Source organism: Protopterus annectens, chromosome 2.part0 (assembly GCF_019279795.1).
Source record: "Protopterus annectens isolate FY-2018-M chromosome 2.part0, PAN1.0, whole genome shotgun sequence".
Classification (NCBI taxonomy): domain Eukaryota; kingdom Metazoa; phylum Chordata; order Ceratodontiformes; family Protopteridae; genus Protopterus; species Protopterus annectens.
In genome coordinates this window covers 1,326,140,681-1,326,160,322 of record NC_056728.1, presented here as the reverse complement: position 1 = coordinate 1,326,160,322, position 19,642 = coordinate 1,326,140,681, and the positions used below count along the sequence as shown (strand labels likewise).

General features: G+C 37.4%; 1 protein-coding gene across 3 annotated transcripts in view; it reads left to right on the top strand.

Moving 5' to 3' along the window:
* The window catches only part of ATP8A1 (ATPase phospholipid transporting 8A1), a 3,191,789-nt gene that overhangs the window by 1,595,566 nt on the left and 1,576,581 nt on the right, over positions 1–19,642 (top strand). For all 3 annotated transcript variants that reach the window (XM_044061519.1, XM_044061518.1, XM_044061517.1), the window contains one exon: positions 10,511–10,616. In XM_044061519.1, coding sequence (XP_043917454.1) covers positions 10,511–10,616 — 106 coding nt within the window. The remainder of the gene's footprint in view (positions 1–10,510; positions 10,617–19,642) is intronic.

Below are 19,642 nucleotides of genomic sequence, written 5' to 3'. Positions count from 1 at the left end.
AGAAGGAAAGACATCCCTGATCAGTATCAGCAAGAAACTGCGATCCCTCATTAAATCATCCAAGGCTAGTTTCGAAAGAAAAATTGCCAATGACTCCAAAGATAACCACAAAGCATTCTTTAGCTATGTCAAAAACTTAAGTGGAAACTCTCAGATCTGCTCTGAGTTAGTGCAGAATGGCACAAAATACACTGAACCGACTGATATTGCCAACATTCTGGCAGACAGGTTTAGTGCAAACTTCACCCCCCTCTCACCCCCTAAAGGGCCCATAACCATACCAGACGAATGTAGGGCCCCATCAATCACCAACACCTATCCAAAGCTGAAAACACAGCTTCAATGGGACTGGACGGTGTCCCAGGCTGTGTCTTACAAGAGCTCCAAAATGAACTAACCCCTCACCTAAAGACACTGTTCAAACTCAGCCTTTCTACAGGCTACGTACCCATAGAGTGGCGTACAGCAACAGTTATCCCGCTCCACAAAGGTGGAGCCACAACGGACCCCAGGAACTATCGCACTATAAGCCTGACTAGCTTGGTCTGCAAGACTATGGAATGTATCATCATGGAACTCATTAACAGAGACATTGGGGGCGTCCAAACCTTGGACCCTACCCAGTTTGGCTTTGTTAAGGACAGATCATGCCTCCTAAACCTGGTGGACTTCTTTGAGACGGTTACCAAGGCATTAGACGAGGGAAAGGAGGTCCACACAGCCTACCTAGACCTCTCAAAGGCTTTCATCACCATTCTCCATTCTAGTAGTATAGAAAAGCTCACCAGCTTTAACATAAACTCCTACGTCAACAGATGGGTTGCCAACTGGCTCATGGATAGAACCCACATGGTGAGAGTTGCAGCCTCTACGTCCGACTCTAAACCGGTTACAAGTGGCGTCCCCCAGGGCTCAGTCCTAGGACCCCCTCCTGTTTGGTATATACTTCTCAGAGGTACAGGCAAGCCTAGGAGGACTATGGCTGGCCAAGTTCACAGACAACTGCAAACTAGGGGCCATAATTGATTCTCCAGCTGATACAGACACCCTCCAGATGGGTCTCACTGAGACAGATACCTAGTGTCAAAATCATGGCCTCAAGCTAAATGCCAAAAAGTGCATAGTCATCCCCTTTGGAACAAACAAAGTACCCGCAAACTAACACATAGGTGGTAGTCCCCTAAATACAGAAAATGTAATAAGGATCTGGGGACCCAATTAAATAGTAATCTCTCCTTTGATAATCATATTGCCAAGGTGGTTAGAAAATCCTTCTATGTGGCCCACCTAATCACAAAAGGGTTCACATGTAGAACAAAGAGGTTATTGTGCCTCTCTACTCATTAGACCCATCATAGAATACAATGCCCCATTTGGGATGTACCTTACAAGACACCTGCAACAGCTGGAAAGACCACAAAAGTACCTCACCAAGAGGATTACTGGCCTCAAACAGATGCCCTATGCAGCCCGACTCAAGAAACTCCAGCTGTACTCGGTTGCATACCATTTACTCAGAGGTGATCTCTGCCTAACATACAAGGCTATGTCCAACCCAGAATTGATGGACATGCTCCACCTAAAAAAACACAAATCCCAGAGAGCCACACGCTATAGAGATATAAACCTCACCACAATAATAAATAGGACATGCTGGAGGGATAGATTCCTGTCCCAGAGACTTGCCATGCTTTGGAACAGGATTCCAGTATACATCAGGCAGAGCCCCTCACTAACACTCTTCAAGAGAAACCTTGACGGGTGAATGGGAAACAGAAAATGTACCCCGGGGATCACTGCAGTGGCTCTGCTGGACAGAGGCACAGGGAATTAATCTAAGGGGGTGGCGAAAGCCAACACATTCTGGCTAGGCTTATAAATACCCTTGGGCAGATAGCCTCATACTTACCTATGAACCTATGTAGAAAGACTAGAGATATTTAGAAAATTCTATGAAAATCTGTATAGAGAAGAGGAGTGGGAGAACCAAGAAAAGGCTCAAATGAAAATATTTATGGAAGACTCAAATATGCCAAGCTTAGAGGAAGATCAGGCTCAAGAAGTAATGGCTAAGATGGTGTGGAATGGGGTAAATATGGTGACATATAATCAATCAACAGTGAAGTGTACATGAAAAGATTATATGTTCCTGTGGATCATGTCCTAACCGAAAAGTGATAAAGATTTGGAAGGATATATTAACAATATTTTAAAAGTATGGACAGCACCAGTGTATAGGTGTGGTGGCTGTACTACTCAAGTGGGCAAAGCAAAGACCCTTTAAATCCAACTTCATGTAGCACAATTTCAATTTTAAACCATGATATAAAGTGTTTGTCTGTTCTAGGTAAGAGTGGCTAAGGTGTAGCCAAAATTAACATAAATGGTTCAGTGTGGTTTTGTGGAGTTGAGGCAAACATTTGGCATAATTAATTGAACAATGGTGATTTAGAGGGGAAAGAGAATGCAAGAAGATGCTGCTATTGTTTGTGGGTTTTGATACATAGAAGGCTTTTGATAGTATGCTGCCATTTTATGAGTAGGGCAAGTGAAGCATTTTCATTTTCATATAGAGTAATGGGGTTAATTAGAGAGATGTATGAAGTGTTAGAGGGAAGAATTAAAAGTGGGAGGGTTCCTCTTTAAAAAGCTGAATTTGAAGCGGGGGGGGGGGGGGTCTTTCTCCTTTGCAATTTGCCTTGTACTTAGAACTTTTGGCAAAGAAAATAAGGTAATTAGAAGTTCAAGCGTATAACTGGTATTGTGCTCAAGAAAATTAGCCTTATTTGCTGATGATAATATTTTGTATTTGATAAATACAGAAAATGATATTTCATTGCTGTGGAACATTTTGAGAGTTTACATTTTTTCAGAGTATAAAATAAATGAAGATAAAGCACAAGCTTTAGCAAAAAAAATTCTTATACATGAATTGGTTTATCAATGTCCATATTTATGGAGACATTATAAGACAAAGTATTTAGTTGTTTGGTCAAAAAAGATTCTGTTATGGCAGCTAAGAGAATGTAGATATAGACTAAACAAAACTAATACAAAAACTGAGTGCTATGGATTTATTTGTTTGTTTGTTTGTTTGTTTGTTTGGTGGGGTAGTGCCAGGGTGAATAGGATCTCATAAGGTGTAAGCAGAAAAAATGTTTTTAATCCCTTTACTATTGTATGTAGGTCAGGCACATTTTTTTCCAACCAGCAGAGAAGCTGTGGACCATAATTCATAAATAATTTATTTGAGAGAGAAAAGGGCAAGAGTAAGTGTGATGTGTTGTTTTTCACCAGACAACATGCTGGTATAGGATGAACTAATTTGAAGGGATACTTTAGAGTTACACATTTAAGGCTCATATACGCAGAAGACTGCAAATCAAAGGGAAAGAAATGACATTAAAATGGGTGGGGGGGTCATAAAATAAGGAGATGGTAGGATTTTGCATACAGACCATTAAGGAAAATACTCACAACCATACATAATGTTATATTTATACAACAGCAAAAACTATTCTTAGAACTAAGCTCAGCAGCAGGACTACTGATATTTGCAGGGTTGGGAGGGTGGCCTAATGGTTAAGGTGTTTGCCTTACAAACACAAGGTGCAGGGTTTGAGTCTCACAAGGGATAATTGGCTAGGCTTAAAATGGCTCACAAGGGCAGTAAGCTTAGTACTAATCTATGAACCTATGAACCTATGCATTTTTTATATCTCTCAAATGTTTGAGAATTCTAACCCTAATCATTCTTTTGAGCATCCCACTGTACCACATAATTTTTTCACATCCGCAACCCAGTATGTACACTACCCCACAAGAATTACAATTAAACTGACCTTTAGATGTAAACATTCTGCCATTAACATAACTACCTGTTAGGTCCCTGACCCTATTACACAATCTGCAATGGCCACAAGGAAAAGAACCCACCCTGTCATCACCACTACTAATCTGCCTCAGGTTCAATAATTCCTTCAAATTTAAATATCTACCAAATGAAAATTTAACATACTTAGGAAACAAATGACCAAACTGTTCATCATGTGTAATAAGATGCCAAGATGTGAAAAAAAGTGTGTGGTATATTGGGTAGACCAAAAGAATGGTCAGGGGTAGAATTCTCAAATATTTGAGAGGTATAAAAAATGCAAATATCAGTAGTCCTGTTGCTGAGCATTTTCATAGGGCCCATGGTGAGGTTGACTGTAGTCTTGTTTTTTGTGTTTTGGGACAACATTGTGTGATGAGAGGGGGTGATATTGTCACTAAATTATTATGGTTAGAAAGTAGGATGATTATCAATTTCAATACAGTTTTCCCTAGGGGTTTGAATCTTGAAGTCAACTTGAATGTGTGATTTTGTAGGATTGCACATTTAACCTTAAAAGTTGAAGGAGCTGTAATGCTGCACAATATGTGTAACATTTATTGTTTTAAAATGTTAGTTGTTGGTGAATTTGATAAATATTATGATTAAGGATGTTATATTAAAGTAGATGTGCATTTTATATGTATAATGGTTGAAAGGGCATTGTGCTTTTAAAGAAAGTGAATGTAATTGTATATCATGCAACTTCCTAACCTATCAGCAGAGGGCAATGGTGTATAAAATGGAGTCCTATGTTGTTTGTAGTTTATCCTTGAAGGTGAAATGCCGAGGTACCAGATGCGTTTAAATATAATGTGAATGTGAACTCCAGACTTGCGTGACTCATCTTTGTGTATTGCTTGAACTAATTGCTACTCTGGAAGGGTGGAGGTTTGAAATTATTTTATGACTTCCAGGAGCTGCAGCATATCTTAGCAAGGATGTGTGTGTGTGTATTATTGACAGTTCCTAGCCAAGGGGGTAGCCATGGGAACCAGAAGTCAAATGACCAGATGTATGTGATGTCATTCTGTAATTCATCACTAAAAATTATATTGTAATACTAGGTGAGACTAAAATCTCAGCAGTCTATTTTGTAACCTGACAAGGAAGGACCCCTCACCTCTTGACTTGCTCTAGTAAGTAACCAGGAAATAATAATTTTTTTTTGATCAGCCAGGAAAATATGGTGAGATTAGTTAAGTATTGTTTTTCTGTAACTGTGTGAACCTGTCCACCTGTGTTATTTTAGTATTTCCTATGATTGAAACTCTGGTGTTTATAGTAAATATATATTTAGTATTTCATGTTATTTTATTATTTATTAAGTATATTTAAACTTTCATTGTGGCCAGTCCTTTAGAGAATATTTTAACCTTTGAGAGTGTTTATATTTATTTGCTGGCACTGTGGCTACTTCTGACAGCCTTGCTGTTTGGTCAACATTACCATTTATATTAATATTAATTTCACTCACTATAACTGGGTGCCATTGCAAGAGCCTTAGATTAACTGGCTTTGGAGTGTTTGGTGGTGGTGTAACTGCCTTATAGTCTGTGCAGAAGGAGGCGTAGCTAGTAAATCTGTGCCAGCCTTTTCCAGTGTGTGTGTGTGTGTGTGTGTGTGTGTGTGTGTGTGTGTGTGTGTGTGTGTGTGTGTGTGTGTGTGTGTGTGTGTATGTATGTGTATCAAATCTCAAAGAGTATGTTTGTCAGCTGCTTGGAGCAGGGGCACCAAGCACTGGTTTCATACAGATAGTGGTGTAGAACTTGGCTTGGACACTCAGCTGAGGTCTCAACTCTATAGCTGTGCCAGTGGGGAGTCTTACTGGGGACATGGAGGGAGACAGATAGAGAAACCCAGACCCCTGTGCTGAGTGTGTTCTTAAGGGAAATTGTGCTTGATGCAGAGAGCTGCATCTGGATATACTGGGTGTATCCATTTTGGTTCCAAGTGAACGTTCCTCTCCAGTATCAGTGGTGAAGATTCAGGCTACTTGATTACTGGCCCAGAGTGGGGACGTCACAGTCATGTCTGCAGCTGGTAAAAAGTCTTAGGCATTCAGATGCTATGTAGCCAAAACACTGGTATGCCTTTAAGAAGTCATTTGCCTGTATCCCCTGGGCATCCACAAGAGGTTTAAGGTATTGCACAGTCAAGACCTAAGCTTGGCTTGGTCTTTCTTGCAGTTTTCAATGAATGGTTTGTATCTGTGACTTTTTTCCCTTGTATTCTGGATGCTGCTTGGGATATTTTCAAGTACCCTAATGTTTATGGACATCAGGCTTGTTTTTAAACTGTGTGTTTCTAAAGTATAGCCAAATAATCCACTCATGATGTACTGACAAGGTAAAAATAAATAAGGCTGAAACATGCGTGTCTACAGCTAGTGAGATTTGGCTTTATTGGCTTGAATGCATCCATAAATACTTAAGAAGTCAAACTTCTTAGGCAGTCTGGACATTCAGAAGTAACCACACAAAGCACAAGTTACTGGCGAATCCAGTACTAATCCAAACTTCACAAACAAAATTCCTCTACTGCTCGGTACAATAAAGGCTGTCCTCTGTCAACAATAAAATACCTGAACGAACTGAACAAACCAAACGATAAAATTAATAATCAAATTACTTTATTAACCACATACAAAACAGATTATTAAGTATTTAATATTTAATATTTACCTATTATAGGTTCAAAAATACTTAAAATCAAAGAACAACTATTATATCTGATGTGTCTATTATACAAAAAACTTTTTTCAAAAAACTTTTCACAAAAATCTAGAAGGCAGATGGCTTATACATATGATGTAAATAACATTGAAAAATACACATTGTATTATAAAATCTCCATAGAAATTTTATATAACGTTATCATATTTCCAATAATGTTAACTGTTGGATGGTGTAGGATGTTGTATATATTTGTTCTAAAAGTAATTAATTATTTTTATCATAATATTACATAACATTCAGAAGTAATATAGATGAGGCATCGGTATGGCCTTGGGGGGTCATTTGTGTATATTTCACGGGCCTCCACTACAAGAGTTTTAAGGTATTACAGAGTGAAGACTTTAGCTTGGCTGGGTCTTTCTTGTAGTTTTCACTGAATGGTTTGTCAGTGTAACACTTTTGCCCTTTGATTTATATATAGATCTAAGTATAAATTTGGTTTCCTAGAAGTAAGTAAGTAGAGGATTAAAGAAAATGAAGTCAGGAAAAGCTTCAGTCCTAGATGAAGTCACAACAGATATGATCAAGATGTTGGTTGAGTTATGGGAGAAATGGTTCATGAGAGTACTCATCACATTTTGGAGAGAGTGTGTATCCCACACAACTGGAAAATGTGCATTCAAGTCCTAGTGTACAAGAACAAAGGGGACATTTACAGTTACACACAGTAGAGCGGTATCAAACTTCGGTCACACCAGGTGACAGTGCTGGAAAGGTTGATGGATGAACAAATATGAAGAGTAATAGATTCATAGAGTAGTAGAATGTGTGACGGAAAATGAGCAGTTTGGATTCAGATCAGAATACAGCACAACAGACCTGAATGGTTGTTATGAGGCAGATAGTGGAGAAGAAGATGGAGATTATGAAAGAGTTCAAATGGGCATTAGTAGACTTAGAAAAAGCATATGCCAGGGTTCTAACAAAGCTGAATTGGACAGTCCTGTGATATTCAAAGTCTATAAATATTGGAAGAAGTAGTGGAGACTATATAAGGATCCAGTGACATGTGCAGGCAGTGTTTGGACCCACAGTGATGCTCGTAGTGAGCGTGGGTGTGCACCAGGGTTCAACTCTAAACCGACTGCTACTCATACTAGTGATAGACTAATTTTAGCAAGCAGTTTGGAGGACAGATGTGCAAAGCTGCTATATCATGATGATGCGGTACTACAAACTGACTGAACAGGAATGTCAGCAATTGAAAGAATGCAGACCTGAAGACAAATGGATTGAACCTGAATACAGTCCAGACAGCTGTCATGGCAATGAATGGGGGAAACCAGAAAGAACTGAAAATTGAGATAGTGAGATAGAAGGAAATGTAGAGGAAGTGAGATAGAAGGAAAAGTAGAGGAACAGGTTTACAGCTTCAAGTATCTGGGAGAGATGGTTCAGGAGAAGGGAAGTCTAAGTGAGATCAGAAATAAAACCACAACTACTGCAGCCAACTGGTGCAGGCTGTCTGGGATAGTTTGTGACAGAATAATACAAAAGTAAGGCCTACAGAACAGTTATGTGACCTTTGCTTCTGCATGGTGCAGAAACCTGGGAAGTGAAGGCAGAGCAGTTGAAAGAGTTTGAGAATGATGGAGATGAAGTCTGTGAGACAGGTGGTAGGATGTGCACTGTGTGACGCCCAAAGAAATGAGAACATCAGAGCAGAAACTAAGCTAAACTAATTTCAGTTGCATAGAAGATCAAGGAGAATGGATTATGGTAGTTCATTCATAAATGTTAGGAAAGCAGAAGACAATTCAGTGAGGATGATAATTTGGGAGAGACAGGAAGAAGGCAGAAGGATACAAGGATGTCCGTCCAAGAGGTGGGTGGACTGCATGAGAGATGACTTGTGACAGTCATGCATGACTGCCAGAAAACTTAGTCATGCATGACTGCCAGAAAAGGTAGTAGACTGACACTAAATTGAGAGAGGTGGTTATACTTGATACAACACTGCAACCTCTTTTAGAAACTGGGGGGAGGTGTAAAGAAGGGGATTGATGATGATGGTATTACTCTAGTTCACTACAGGGGTTTTGCTAATGTCAGATTTTTTTTGGTGACAAAAAGTTCTCTATTACAGATATATATATTTTTTACTTCTGATATAACAACACCTCACAACAGATATATTCTTGACATATACTACATTTCCTATTCTAAAGATGAGTCACGTGCCCACCCCTGGTTAAAGTGAATTTAATGTAGCTTAGACCTGGTAGTGACTGTCAGTACAGGGAGTTATTTATGTAACATTTTTGTATTTTTTTTCTAGCTTCAAGCCCATCAACCACCAAGTCCCAGCTACAGCCCTGCCCCTCAATTTCATATCACCTATAGTAGTGTGGCCATCATCCAGACAGGCATGCATTTTTTTTTTGTTAGTGATCCCTTTGTTGGCAGCTGATATGGCAGCTTACAGACACAAAGGCCTGCTGTGCTTTCTGCTGTAATTAAATCAAAAGGTGCTTCAATAGAGTATTAGTTTAAGGGTGTGCACACTTATGCAACCAGCTTATTGTACATTTTTTATTTTTTATATTTTTCCCCTAATAGATTTGATTGTTTTTCAATTGAATTGTACAGGTTATAGGTCACATTAAAGGTGGAAAAGGTTTTGAAATGATTTATTGTGGTCTCATTTTTTTATATCACAAAAACCTGGTATTTTAACAGGGATGTGTAAACTTTTTATATCCACTGTATATATATATATATTTATATATATATATATATATATATATATATATATATATATATATACTATATATATATATATATATATATATATATCAATCTCACCATCAGGTCCTATTTATATTTCTGTGGTAGTTCTGTAGGGTGTTTTGGGTGTTAGTTTTGTTAATGTGCAGGAGGTTAAATAGGACTGGATCCTATGAGGCTCTGTATCCTAGACAGAGGTCAAGTCTGTCGGAAACAGGAAAGGGAACACTTTAAGGTATAGTTCATGGAAGTAATGTTAGTGAGACAATGCTGAATTCTGTCAGTCTGGGTCAAATGTTTAGGAAAGTACATACCAAAGGGAACATTATACTATGTTATGAGCCTGGGAGGACATGCAAGGGATCATAACTTCCTTAGATTTGGAAGAAGTATTCCTTGTGATTAGTCTAGCTAGGTAAAAGGATTTCATAACAAAAGCTGGCTATGTGGTAATCAAAGGTTAGTTCATTGTCAGTGAAAATACCCAGGACCCTAATGACCGAGTCAGCTTTCAAAGAGTTGTCAGTTGTTTGGAAAATGTATGGGTACCCATTTTGCCGAAAGACGCCATGCTGCATTTCTTGGCATTTAGTTTTAGGCCATTGTCCAGGCTGTACTTATTAGTGCGTGTTGTCCCTTTTGAAGAATCTGGATGGGGAGTTGATGACAATTCCGAATTTGCAAGTCATCTGCAAACTTTACCCACCACAGGCCCTTGATGGTCAGCCTTGACATCATAGAAGTAAATACCGTAGAGCAGTAGTCCTAAAATCAATCCCTGGGAGACACCGCTGGTAACTACTCTTCTCGAAAAAAGCATTCCTCCCACACTTGTAGATTGGGTTCTGTCCATTACTGAGTTTGCTGTCAAGCAGGTAACATAGGGGTTTTCATTTAGTTTGATTAGCTTATCAATAATGCCTGAATGTGACATGGTATCGGAGGTCTTGGCCAAGTCCTGGTATAGTAATGAACATTGGTTGTTTCTCTCAAAACTGAAAGTCCTTATGTTAACAGTTAAAAGGAGATAGTGGAAAATTTGTTGTAATTTTTGCTATTTTCCTTAGCTACTTGTAGTGCAGTTTATTTATTGAAATGGTATGTGTCATAATTTTGTAATGATATATTTTCTTTCATTATAGTAACATGCATAGTTTTTTGTCTTTCCTAGACTACTGCCCCAGTCATTTGTGAGTTTCTCACAATGATGGCTGTTTGCCATACTGCTGTCCCTGAGAGGGAAGATGATCAGATCATCTACCAGGCTTCATCTCCAGGTAAATCACAAATGTTCCATTAGCTGTTGTAATAGGAATACCTAAAAACTGACGTGAGTGTTAACACTATTTGGCAAATGTATATGGTCAGGTATTATACAGCAGGGTTTGTCGGATGATTATGGTCTAAATTCTACCCTGTCTTCCTTCTGCTTAAAATATTGCTGTGCTGTCCTCATTCAAAACTTCTTCAGTTCTCGTAGATGCAGTGTCAGATGGCCTTGTCTGTCATAAACACTAAACATGGTTCTTTTGATTCTGCTTGAAGTTTAGATGCATCTTAATTTGTTAGAATATTAGTGTTTTCTTTATCATTTTTCATGGATTAATTGGGAATGACCCATAGTTAACCAGTCTTCTTTATTTTGGTATGTATCCCCCTTCTTTGTCCCTTGACATTTTTATTGTGTCAGCATCCCAGGATTCTCTCCTTTTAATCTACTGCACACACCTCCTTTGCAAAATGTTTGCTAGTTATGACCCTTCCTCTTACAGATGGACCTTTAATTGTTCAAATTCATTTCAGACAGTAGGTTTCTGTTGAATGAAGGCCTTCAGAAAACAGTGGCTTAAACTCTTTGCAGGTGTGCATGCGGAACAAATAATGTAGCTACTGACGTAGAAGTAACACAAAACAGAATTGTGAGAATTTTGCTGAGAGGTAAGAAATGCAGCAGCCTTTTCTGGCTGCTGCTAGTGCCACACTTACATAGGGCAGGAAATAGAGAATTTCAGCATTCAGTGAGTGACTGAGAGGGTAATGCTATGAGTCAGTATGATAAATAGTTATTTATTAGTAAAATACATGGAAAGATCATATATGTATGCTGTGTGGAATGTTTGTCTGGTTAAAAAAAGTTATTTTGAAAGATGGTTCAGAGAATTGTTTTAAAGTAACAGTTGTTGTTGAACAAAAATTAAGATAGATAGTGGTTGCTTCAGTCCTAGGAGAACAACAGAGAGAAAAAGCACAGGGGTATAAAACTGGCAGAAATGTACAAGAAAATGACAGAAATGAGAGAGAGAGAGGTAAATTAAGGGTGATGTTTACAGTTTTAGAAGCCTCAGAAAAGTAAGCCTCAGCAATTTATATGATCACTGGCATAAAAAAAGATCCTGGGAAAAGCCGAAAGAAGAAGAAGACTGGCATAAAAAAAGATAAGGAATGATTGGTATGTATTTATGATATGGGGATACCTGGACTTAAGAAGTATGGAAGAGATGGGGCAGGAGAATTAGCGTATGTAATAATACTTTATATTTAGGATTGGGGTAAAAAGAGTAGTGGATGAAAGTCATGATGAGAAGGACAAGGCAAAGAAGCCTGTTGAGAGGAATTAGCATAGTGTCACAGATGGGCTGCTAAAATATAACCTTTCTGTGACTTAGGAAGGAGTGATGGTGGCAGCCTCAGCAGCATAAGTATTGGGTGGGTATGAGAGAAGAGAGCTATGATTTTGTATATCCTTAATCTTCTGTTATTGAACTTTGAAGTATTCTAATTTCAGGTGTAGTTGAATCTTTGGTGAAAACTGGTCTGAAGCAAAGTGTGGTCTTCAGCCAGGAAGGGTAGTAACCATGTCCTGGTTTGATTGCCTCTAAAGTGAATGAGTGACTGACTGACTGACAGTAATCATGCCGCTCTGTGGTTTACCATCCCAGGAGTAGTAATAGGATGTGCCACAGAAATAGATGTCTTAAATTATAAGACATTTCAGTAAAGTAAGACTAAGGTAAATAGTATAGTTGAGTGGCAAGAACTAACAACAGTAAAGAGCTGTGTGATTGTAATAAGGAAATATTGAGGCAGCCTATATCAGGAGGAGGAAATATGGAAAGAAGAGACAGCCATACTGCCTAAATGTAGAACATGTAAGGAGATTACTAATGAAAAACTTAGGCCTGTACTAATATGAGAAGTGAGGTTCACAGGATGTGAAGAAGGTTTATCTGGATGCCAAAGAAGGATACTCGTCTCATCTAGCAAGCCAGGCTGGCTTCCCCCATAAGTGGTTTCTGAATTGTTATTGATCAGAGGATATTTATTAACTTATAATTCCCTGTTATTCCTCTTTCTACACAGGCAACTTGTCTAAATCTGTCTATATGTCTCTTCCACTGTCATCACATACCACCCCCATCTTATTTTCAGCTGTAAACAAGCAGCATATTTTTATTTCTTTGGTTATAGCAGAAATGCAAAATGAAAATTGAATAGGGCAGGCACCTCACTTACCTGTGACTTAACACCATAAAACATTCCTGTTATCGACTTCCAAGATGGCAGCGCATGATCATCAGCTTAATTTCAGCTTTCCCGGTTTGACAAAAGAAACTGAGAAACAGCAGCCAGTGATATTGTCATCTTGAGCAAAATTCAGTTACTGGCTAGTATTGTTTACTTTGATAAACTTGTTGGGGACTGAAAGGCCTGTGCCCTGCTTCATGTCATTAATGTTTGGAAAGACACTAAGTTAGCAAAAAAGATGGAGAAAGATGGAAGACATAATTGTAAGTAAAACAATATCTGTTCTTAACAGTATTTGTATAAAACATTTTATTATATTAATTGCATGTAATAAAGTATTTTCAGTGACAGTTGTATGTGTTAAAGGAATAAAGTAAACAGATGATTTTTTCTTCTCTCTTTTTTTAGTTTTAAGAAATGTAAGCATTGCAATTTAAAAAGTCTGGACAAAAGCATGTTTCAGTTAATAGGTTATAATCTTGGGCTGTTGGGGTGGGGGATGGGGTGTAAATGTGCACTGATTATAATATGAAGAATTAAAATGTTTTCTTTCACTTTTCCATAGGTAACTGTCTGTATTAATGCCTTTGGATTAATCTAATGACAATTGTATTGTGAATGAAAGTGAGTTTAAAGAAATGAGAGACCACAATTTAAGAAATAGTTTTCTTTAAAAAAATAAATGTTCAATGCCAGTTGAGAAATCTGGAGCTGATGCCAGCTCTACATTTAGATCTTTCCATGGAAACAAGCTGACTAAAGCTGAAGGCAATAAATTGAGAGGACTGGACATTGTTTGCCAAGAGAAATGCAAAATTAAGAGGTACAAGGGCAAGCAGTTCAGTAAAAAAGAAAGTTTGAAATTATTGAAAGTGAATAAGAAATAGCAGCTTTTCTGGAAGATAAATACTGTAATGCTTTTTTTACTAGAATAGTGTATAATTTAGTTTTATGTAAAGATAGCCAGTGCACATTTTCTTAAGGCTAAAAGTTAATGTTTTCTGAAAACATACAAGTTGTTTTTCACATCTGGGATGATAATAAAGATAAGACAAGAACAGACAGCAGTTAGTGTAAATAGGAGCACAGGCTGTAACATGCATGTTAGCATGCATAAACTTAATTTTAAGTTAAGTTTTGCCTATGTGTGCAGCTGTTGGGACAGTTGCTCCTATCAGGAGGGCTGAACTTCATTATTTGAAGATGTATATAGTTCTATGTGTTTGTTTTAAATTAGCAAGTTATGGGTGTGTTTTTTGAGGATTTTCAAAGAAACAAAGTCTTGTAAAATGTGACACATGTTCAGATGGAGATGACAAGAAACAAATGTATAAAAGATCAACCTGCCAAATATTAACAGGTGCATGTAACACAAAAACTGGAAACACACATTTAAAGAAAGGTGTCATATATAATAGGGAGGAATAATAACCATTATCATAATGGCTACAGTAAACATTATATTACAACATTATTTAGCTATAAACATATTATGTTTGGTTAGCTATAAACATATTATGTTTGGTACATGAATGGTCTCACAGGAAGAGACATAAAGGAAAAACTATTGAAGTATACTGAGAAATGCAGAGTGCAAATAGCAATGCTAGGAGACATACTTAGAAAAAAAGCATTTGAATTAGTATTTCAGGAGGCGTACTCAGCAGAGGTATCCAGGATGTTTATGAGGAAATTTATGAAAATATTTGGTATGGAACACTTGAATTCAGTAGTAAAAACTCAAAGAACTTTCAAATTATTCCTCAAGGTACAATAACTAGGCAAGACTAGTCAAAAATTATATTTCACAGGAACATGTGCACTTAATTGAAAGCTTCAACACACATCCAGTAATTGTTTCAGATCATTGCTCCAGTAACAGCTAAGAGAAAAATATAGGATAATGCAGTACAAATAAGGCAATGGCAATTCCCCACCGTCCTGCTAAAAATAGAGGAATTTAAAGAATGGGTAGTTGAAAATGTTTGAGAGTTATTGAGACAGAAATTTCTTCAGAAGTTATAGCTAGTGAATGGGAGAAAATGAAAGTGGAGTTTAAAAATAGGGTAGAAGTATAACAAATAGGAGCTATTGTTAAGAATTAGCAAGAACTATTTAAAGGGGCTGACAAAGGTTAAAGTATTGCAGAATAACGGGGATCTCACAGATCAAGAAGAGGTGCAGTTGCAGAGTGCTAAAGCAAAAATAAGGGAGGATAATATGCATGAGTTTAAAAAGATTGCTGTTAAGCAACCATTTTTGATAACTCCAGAGCACAAAAACTTTTGGCACAACAACTTAAGCAACAGAAAGTAGAAAGGGTTGTTGCTAAACTTAGGGCACTTGTAACAAGAAAAATAACCAGAGACCCAGTAGAGGTTTAGAGATATTTTAGAAGTTTTATGAAAATTTGCATAAAACAGAGGAAAAAGAACAAATGGAAATATTTATGGAAGATTTTAGGTATGCCAGAGTTAGAGGTAGATGAGGCTCAACAGGTAACTGTTAAGATAGGAATAGATGAGATAAAAATTGTGATATATAATCAATCTGCAAGAAAGTTTCCAGGAGTAGAAAATATTCATGTGGAAATTTGGAAGCTAGAAGGGAGAAAGTGATAAAGATCTAGAAGGTTTTGTGTAACAGTATTTTAAAATATGAGGACGCACCAACATCCTGGAAGAAAGCTGTGGTGGTTGTAATACGGCCCGTTAGACCCAGCTTCATATAGGTTCATTTCAGTTTTAAATCATGATTATATAGTGTTTGTTTATAATAGATAAAAGAATGACAATTTTTGCCAAAATGAATAGATCTGGATCAGTAGGGTTTTATGGAGAGGAGGCAAACATTTGACAATATTAATAGAACAATGATAATCCAGTGGGCAGCAGAATGTAAGAAAATACCACTGTTGTTGGTGGGTCTTGATGTAGAGAAAGCAATCGACAGAGTAAGCTGGGATTTCATGAGTAGGGCAGTGGAAGCATTTGCATTCCCCCTGATAAAATAATTAGGTTAAACTAGGAGGATATATGACGGATCAGAAGCAAAAGATGAAGTGGGATGGTTCCTGTCTGATAAGTTGAGTCTGAACAGAGGAACCAGGCAGGGGTATCCTCTTTCTACTCCATTTGGTTTATATTCAGTGCTATTAGCAAAACATAAAGGGTGGGGGAACTCAGAAATTCTAAGATATAATTGGCATGATGATCAATAAATGTTGCCTTGATTTGTAGATGATATTATTTTGTACCTGATAAAACCAGAAAAGATCATCTCAGTGTTGTGGAACATTCTGAGGCAGTTTCAAGTCTTTTTGGGATGTAAAATTAATGAAGACAAAACAAAGGCTATGTAACAACTGTAACTTGTGTGCCTTACTTGAATTGGTTCAGCAATACCTGTATTTATGAGAACATGACAAAATTAAGTATTTAGGAATATGAGTTAAAAAGGATTCTATTGTGGCAGCTAACGATATGTGGGAATAAACTAAAAAAAATAATTAAAAAAACTGGAAGGTCTTGTGTAAGGATATGCTGATACAGATAGCAAGATACAAGCAGTGAATTTTTTTTATTCCCTTTAGTTTTATATACAGGTCAGGTATATTTTTGTCAACCAGAGGAGAAGTTGTGGAAGGTAATTACTAAAGAGCTGAAGGATTTTATCTGGAAGGAGAAGAGGACAAGGGTCAAGTGGGATAAGTTGATCCTTCCAATAGAACAAGGTGGTGTAGGATTACCTGATTTGAAGGGTTATTTTAGAACTACGCGGTTAAGGCTCATATACATAACACAGTCAGACAACTATAATTCAAAGTGGAAAAGGATGATGATGATATGGGGGAAATTCAAGAAATAAGGAGATAGTGGGATTTTGGATGCAATCCTTAAGGCAAATGACAACAGCCATACAGAATATTACTCACTGATAAAATTCTACCACAAGAACACAGAGTAGTGAGGGAAAGGAAGGGGAAAAAATCGAATACCATCATGGAAATATCGAATAGAGAAAACAATAAAGGAATTAAGACAAGAAGTGTCATTGTTAGAGGACTATAAAAGAGGGAACACATCAACAAAAATACTAAGAAAGATGGATGTGATAATAGCAATGCGGAATATTAGAACAGACCAGGATCTATCATGCACTATCACAAATAATAAACAAAAAATTTTAGCGGAGACGGAAAAACTTAGAATATACAAAGATAAATATAAAGGAGAAGTGCAAAATAAGCAATTTATTGAGGACCCAAAAAGGTTTTATAGAGAACTGGGAAATAAGATAAAAGGAATTGAAAGACCGCCCAAAAAAGAAGAAATATATACATTTTGAAGAAGTATCTATGAAGATCCTGTGGAACATAAAAATGGATAGAAAAAGTAAAAGAAAGAATAAGAAGTTTAAAGGTACAGGATATGAAATGGGATGAAGTAACAGCTAGATAGATTGAAATAAAGTTAAGAAAAACCTCTAATTGGAAAACCCCAGGCTCAGATGCAGTACCTAACTTCTGGTTAAAACTATTAACATTTTTGCACAAAGATTTAGCCATGAGTAAGAATATTTATATATGCACCCAGAACAGACACCAACCTGGCTAACAACAGGAAAAGCAATGCACCTACTTAAGAGTGAACCTGCAAGCTACCCTAAAAATTATAGACTGATAACTTGCTTTCCGACAACATATAAACTATACATGGGAACTGATGCTGACAACGTTTATAGTCATTTAGAAGAAAACTCGATTATGGTAGTAGAACAAAAGGATAACAAAAGAAAGTCATATGGAACAAAGGATCATTTGTTGTTAAATAAAGTCATAGTGGAGAACTGTAAAAAGGGGAAGAATCTAAGTATGGCATGGATTGACTACAAAAAAGCATTTGATAGTATCCCTCATTCATGGATAAAAGAGTGCTTAAAAATGTATAAGATACACCCCACATTGATCGATTACATTACAGTGACCATGAAACAGTGGCAGACCACTTTGCAATTAAGCCATGACAAAGGACAAATTGTTATCCCAGGGATAAAAATTCAAAGGGGGATATTCCAGGATGACTCTCTGTCACCGTTACTATTCTGCCTTGCCCGTAATCCATTAAACTGTTTACTCAACAGCTTAGGCCATGACTATAATCCGGCTCCTAGAAAACAACAAAGTGTAAAGACTTCTCACCTTCTGTTTGTCGATGATTTAAAACTGTATAGCTCATCAGATGAGGAACTGAAAGCACAACTGCAAATTGTCAAATCTTTTTCAGATGATATAAGAATGTAATTTGGTTTTGATAAATGTGCAAAAGCAACCTTTAAAGCAGGAAAACATCAGTTTGGGACAAGAATGTGATATAAAAGAACTTGAGCAAAAAGGAGTGCAAAAATATTTGGGAACTGATGAAGGATCAGCAATAAAACATGAACAAATGGGAATAAAACTTAGTAAGGAATACTTAAATTAATCCTGAAAACAGCACTGACATCTAGGAACAAAATCCAGGCTATAAACCAATTTGCTGTTCCTGTCCTAACTTACAGTTTTGTAGTGATTGACTGGCCCCAAAATGTGTTGGATAGATTAGATAGGAAAACAAGAAGGATGCTTCATTCTCACCAAATGATTTATAAAAATCAGCGCATACCAAGATTATATATTCTGCATTCCGAAGGAGGGATGGGCCTCCTTGAAATTGATTATATGTGTAGCTCTGCAATCGTGGGACTCCACACATATATGTTGACCTCACAATACCCAAATGTGAAAGTTTTGAAACATGAGGAGACTAAATCTAAGATGACTTCTCTGCTTAATCTAGCAGAATGGAAATCAAACAAGAAGCAGATAAAAATCAGGCAGGAAATGAATGTGCCAAAAAACAAAAGAAAGAATATAAGGTGAAGGATCAGATGAGAAGGCAAGAAATGTGGAAAAAGCATAAATATAGTCACAAGTATAGAAAACTTCTGGAAGAACCTGATGTTGATCAGGAACGAACATAGGAATGGTTAAGGAGAGGCGAATTCAAGCAAAGGGATGAAAGGTTAATATTGGCAGCCCAAGATAGTGCGCTGCGTACACGCTGGTTTATAAAGTCCATTGAACATGTGGGAGAAACAGACAAATGTAGGTTTTGCAAAACTGAATTGTAAACTGTTGCACACCTTGTTGCTGGTTGCGACATATTAATGGCAGAAAGATTGTTACTGAAAGGCATAATAATGTGGCAAGCCTGTTGCACTGGGGATTGTGCAAACATTATGGTATTGAAGTGGGTGAAAAGCACTGGAAACATGAGCTATAAAGCATCATAGAAAATGAAGAAGTCTACATCACATGGGATCATCCATTACCAACACTTCAAAAGATAGATGCTAGAAAACCTGATGTAGTGGTCCAAGAAAAGAAGACAAGAGGAGCGTTGATCATTAAAATTGCCACACCCAGTGACTTGCGTACAGAGAGACACAAAATCATAAAATATCAGGATCTGCAGGCAGAAATGAGAGCAATGTGGAAGCAACAAGCTAATCACCGTTGACATCCACATTCCTTCCCCACCCCCCAGTAAGGAAACCTCCATAAAAAACTTCTCCAAAGCCAACCATGCTACTTAAGTCAGAAGTGACTTGCTTCATGACACCCATACAGACGGGAACTGAAACTTCGACTGCTAAATCCTACACTAAGGCACTGTATGAGCAAATCCACTCGTGCATGAATTGTGCCATTCCCAAATAGAACCAAGACGCTCTCCTC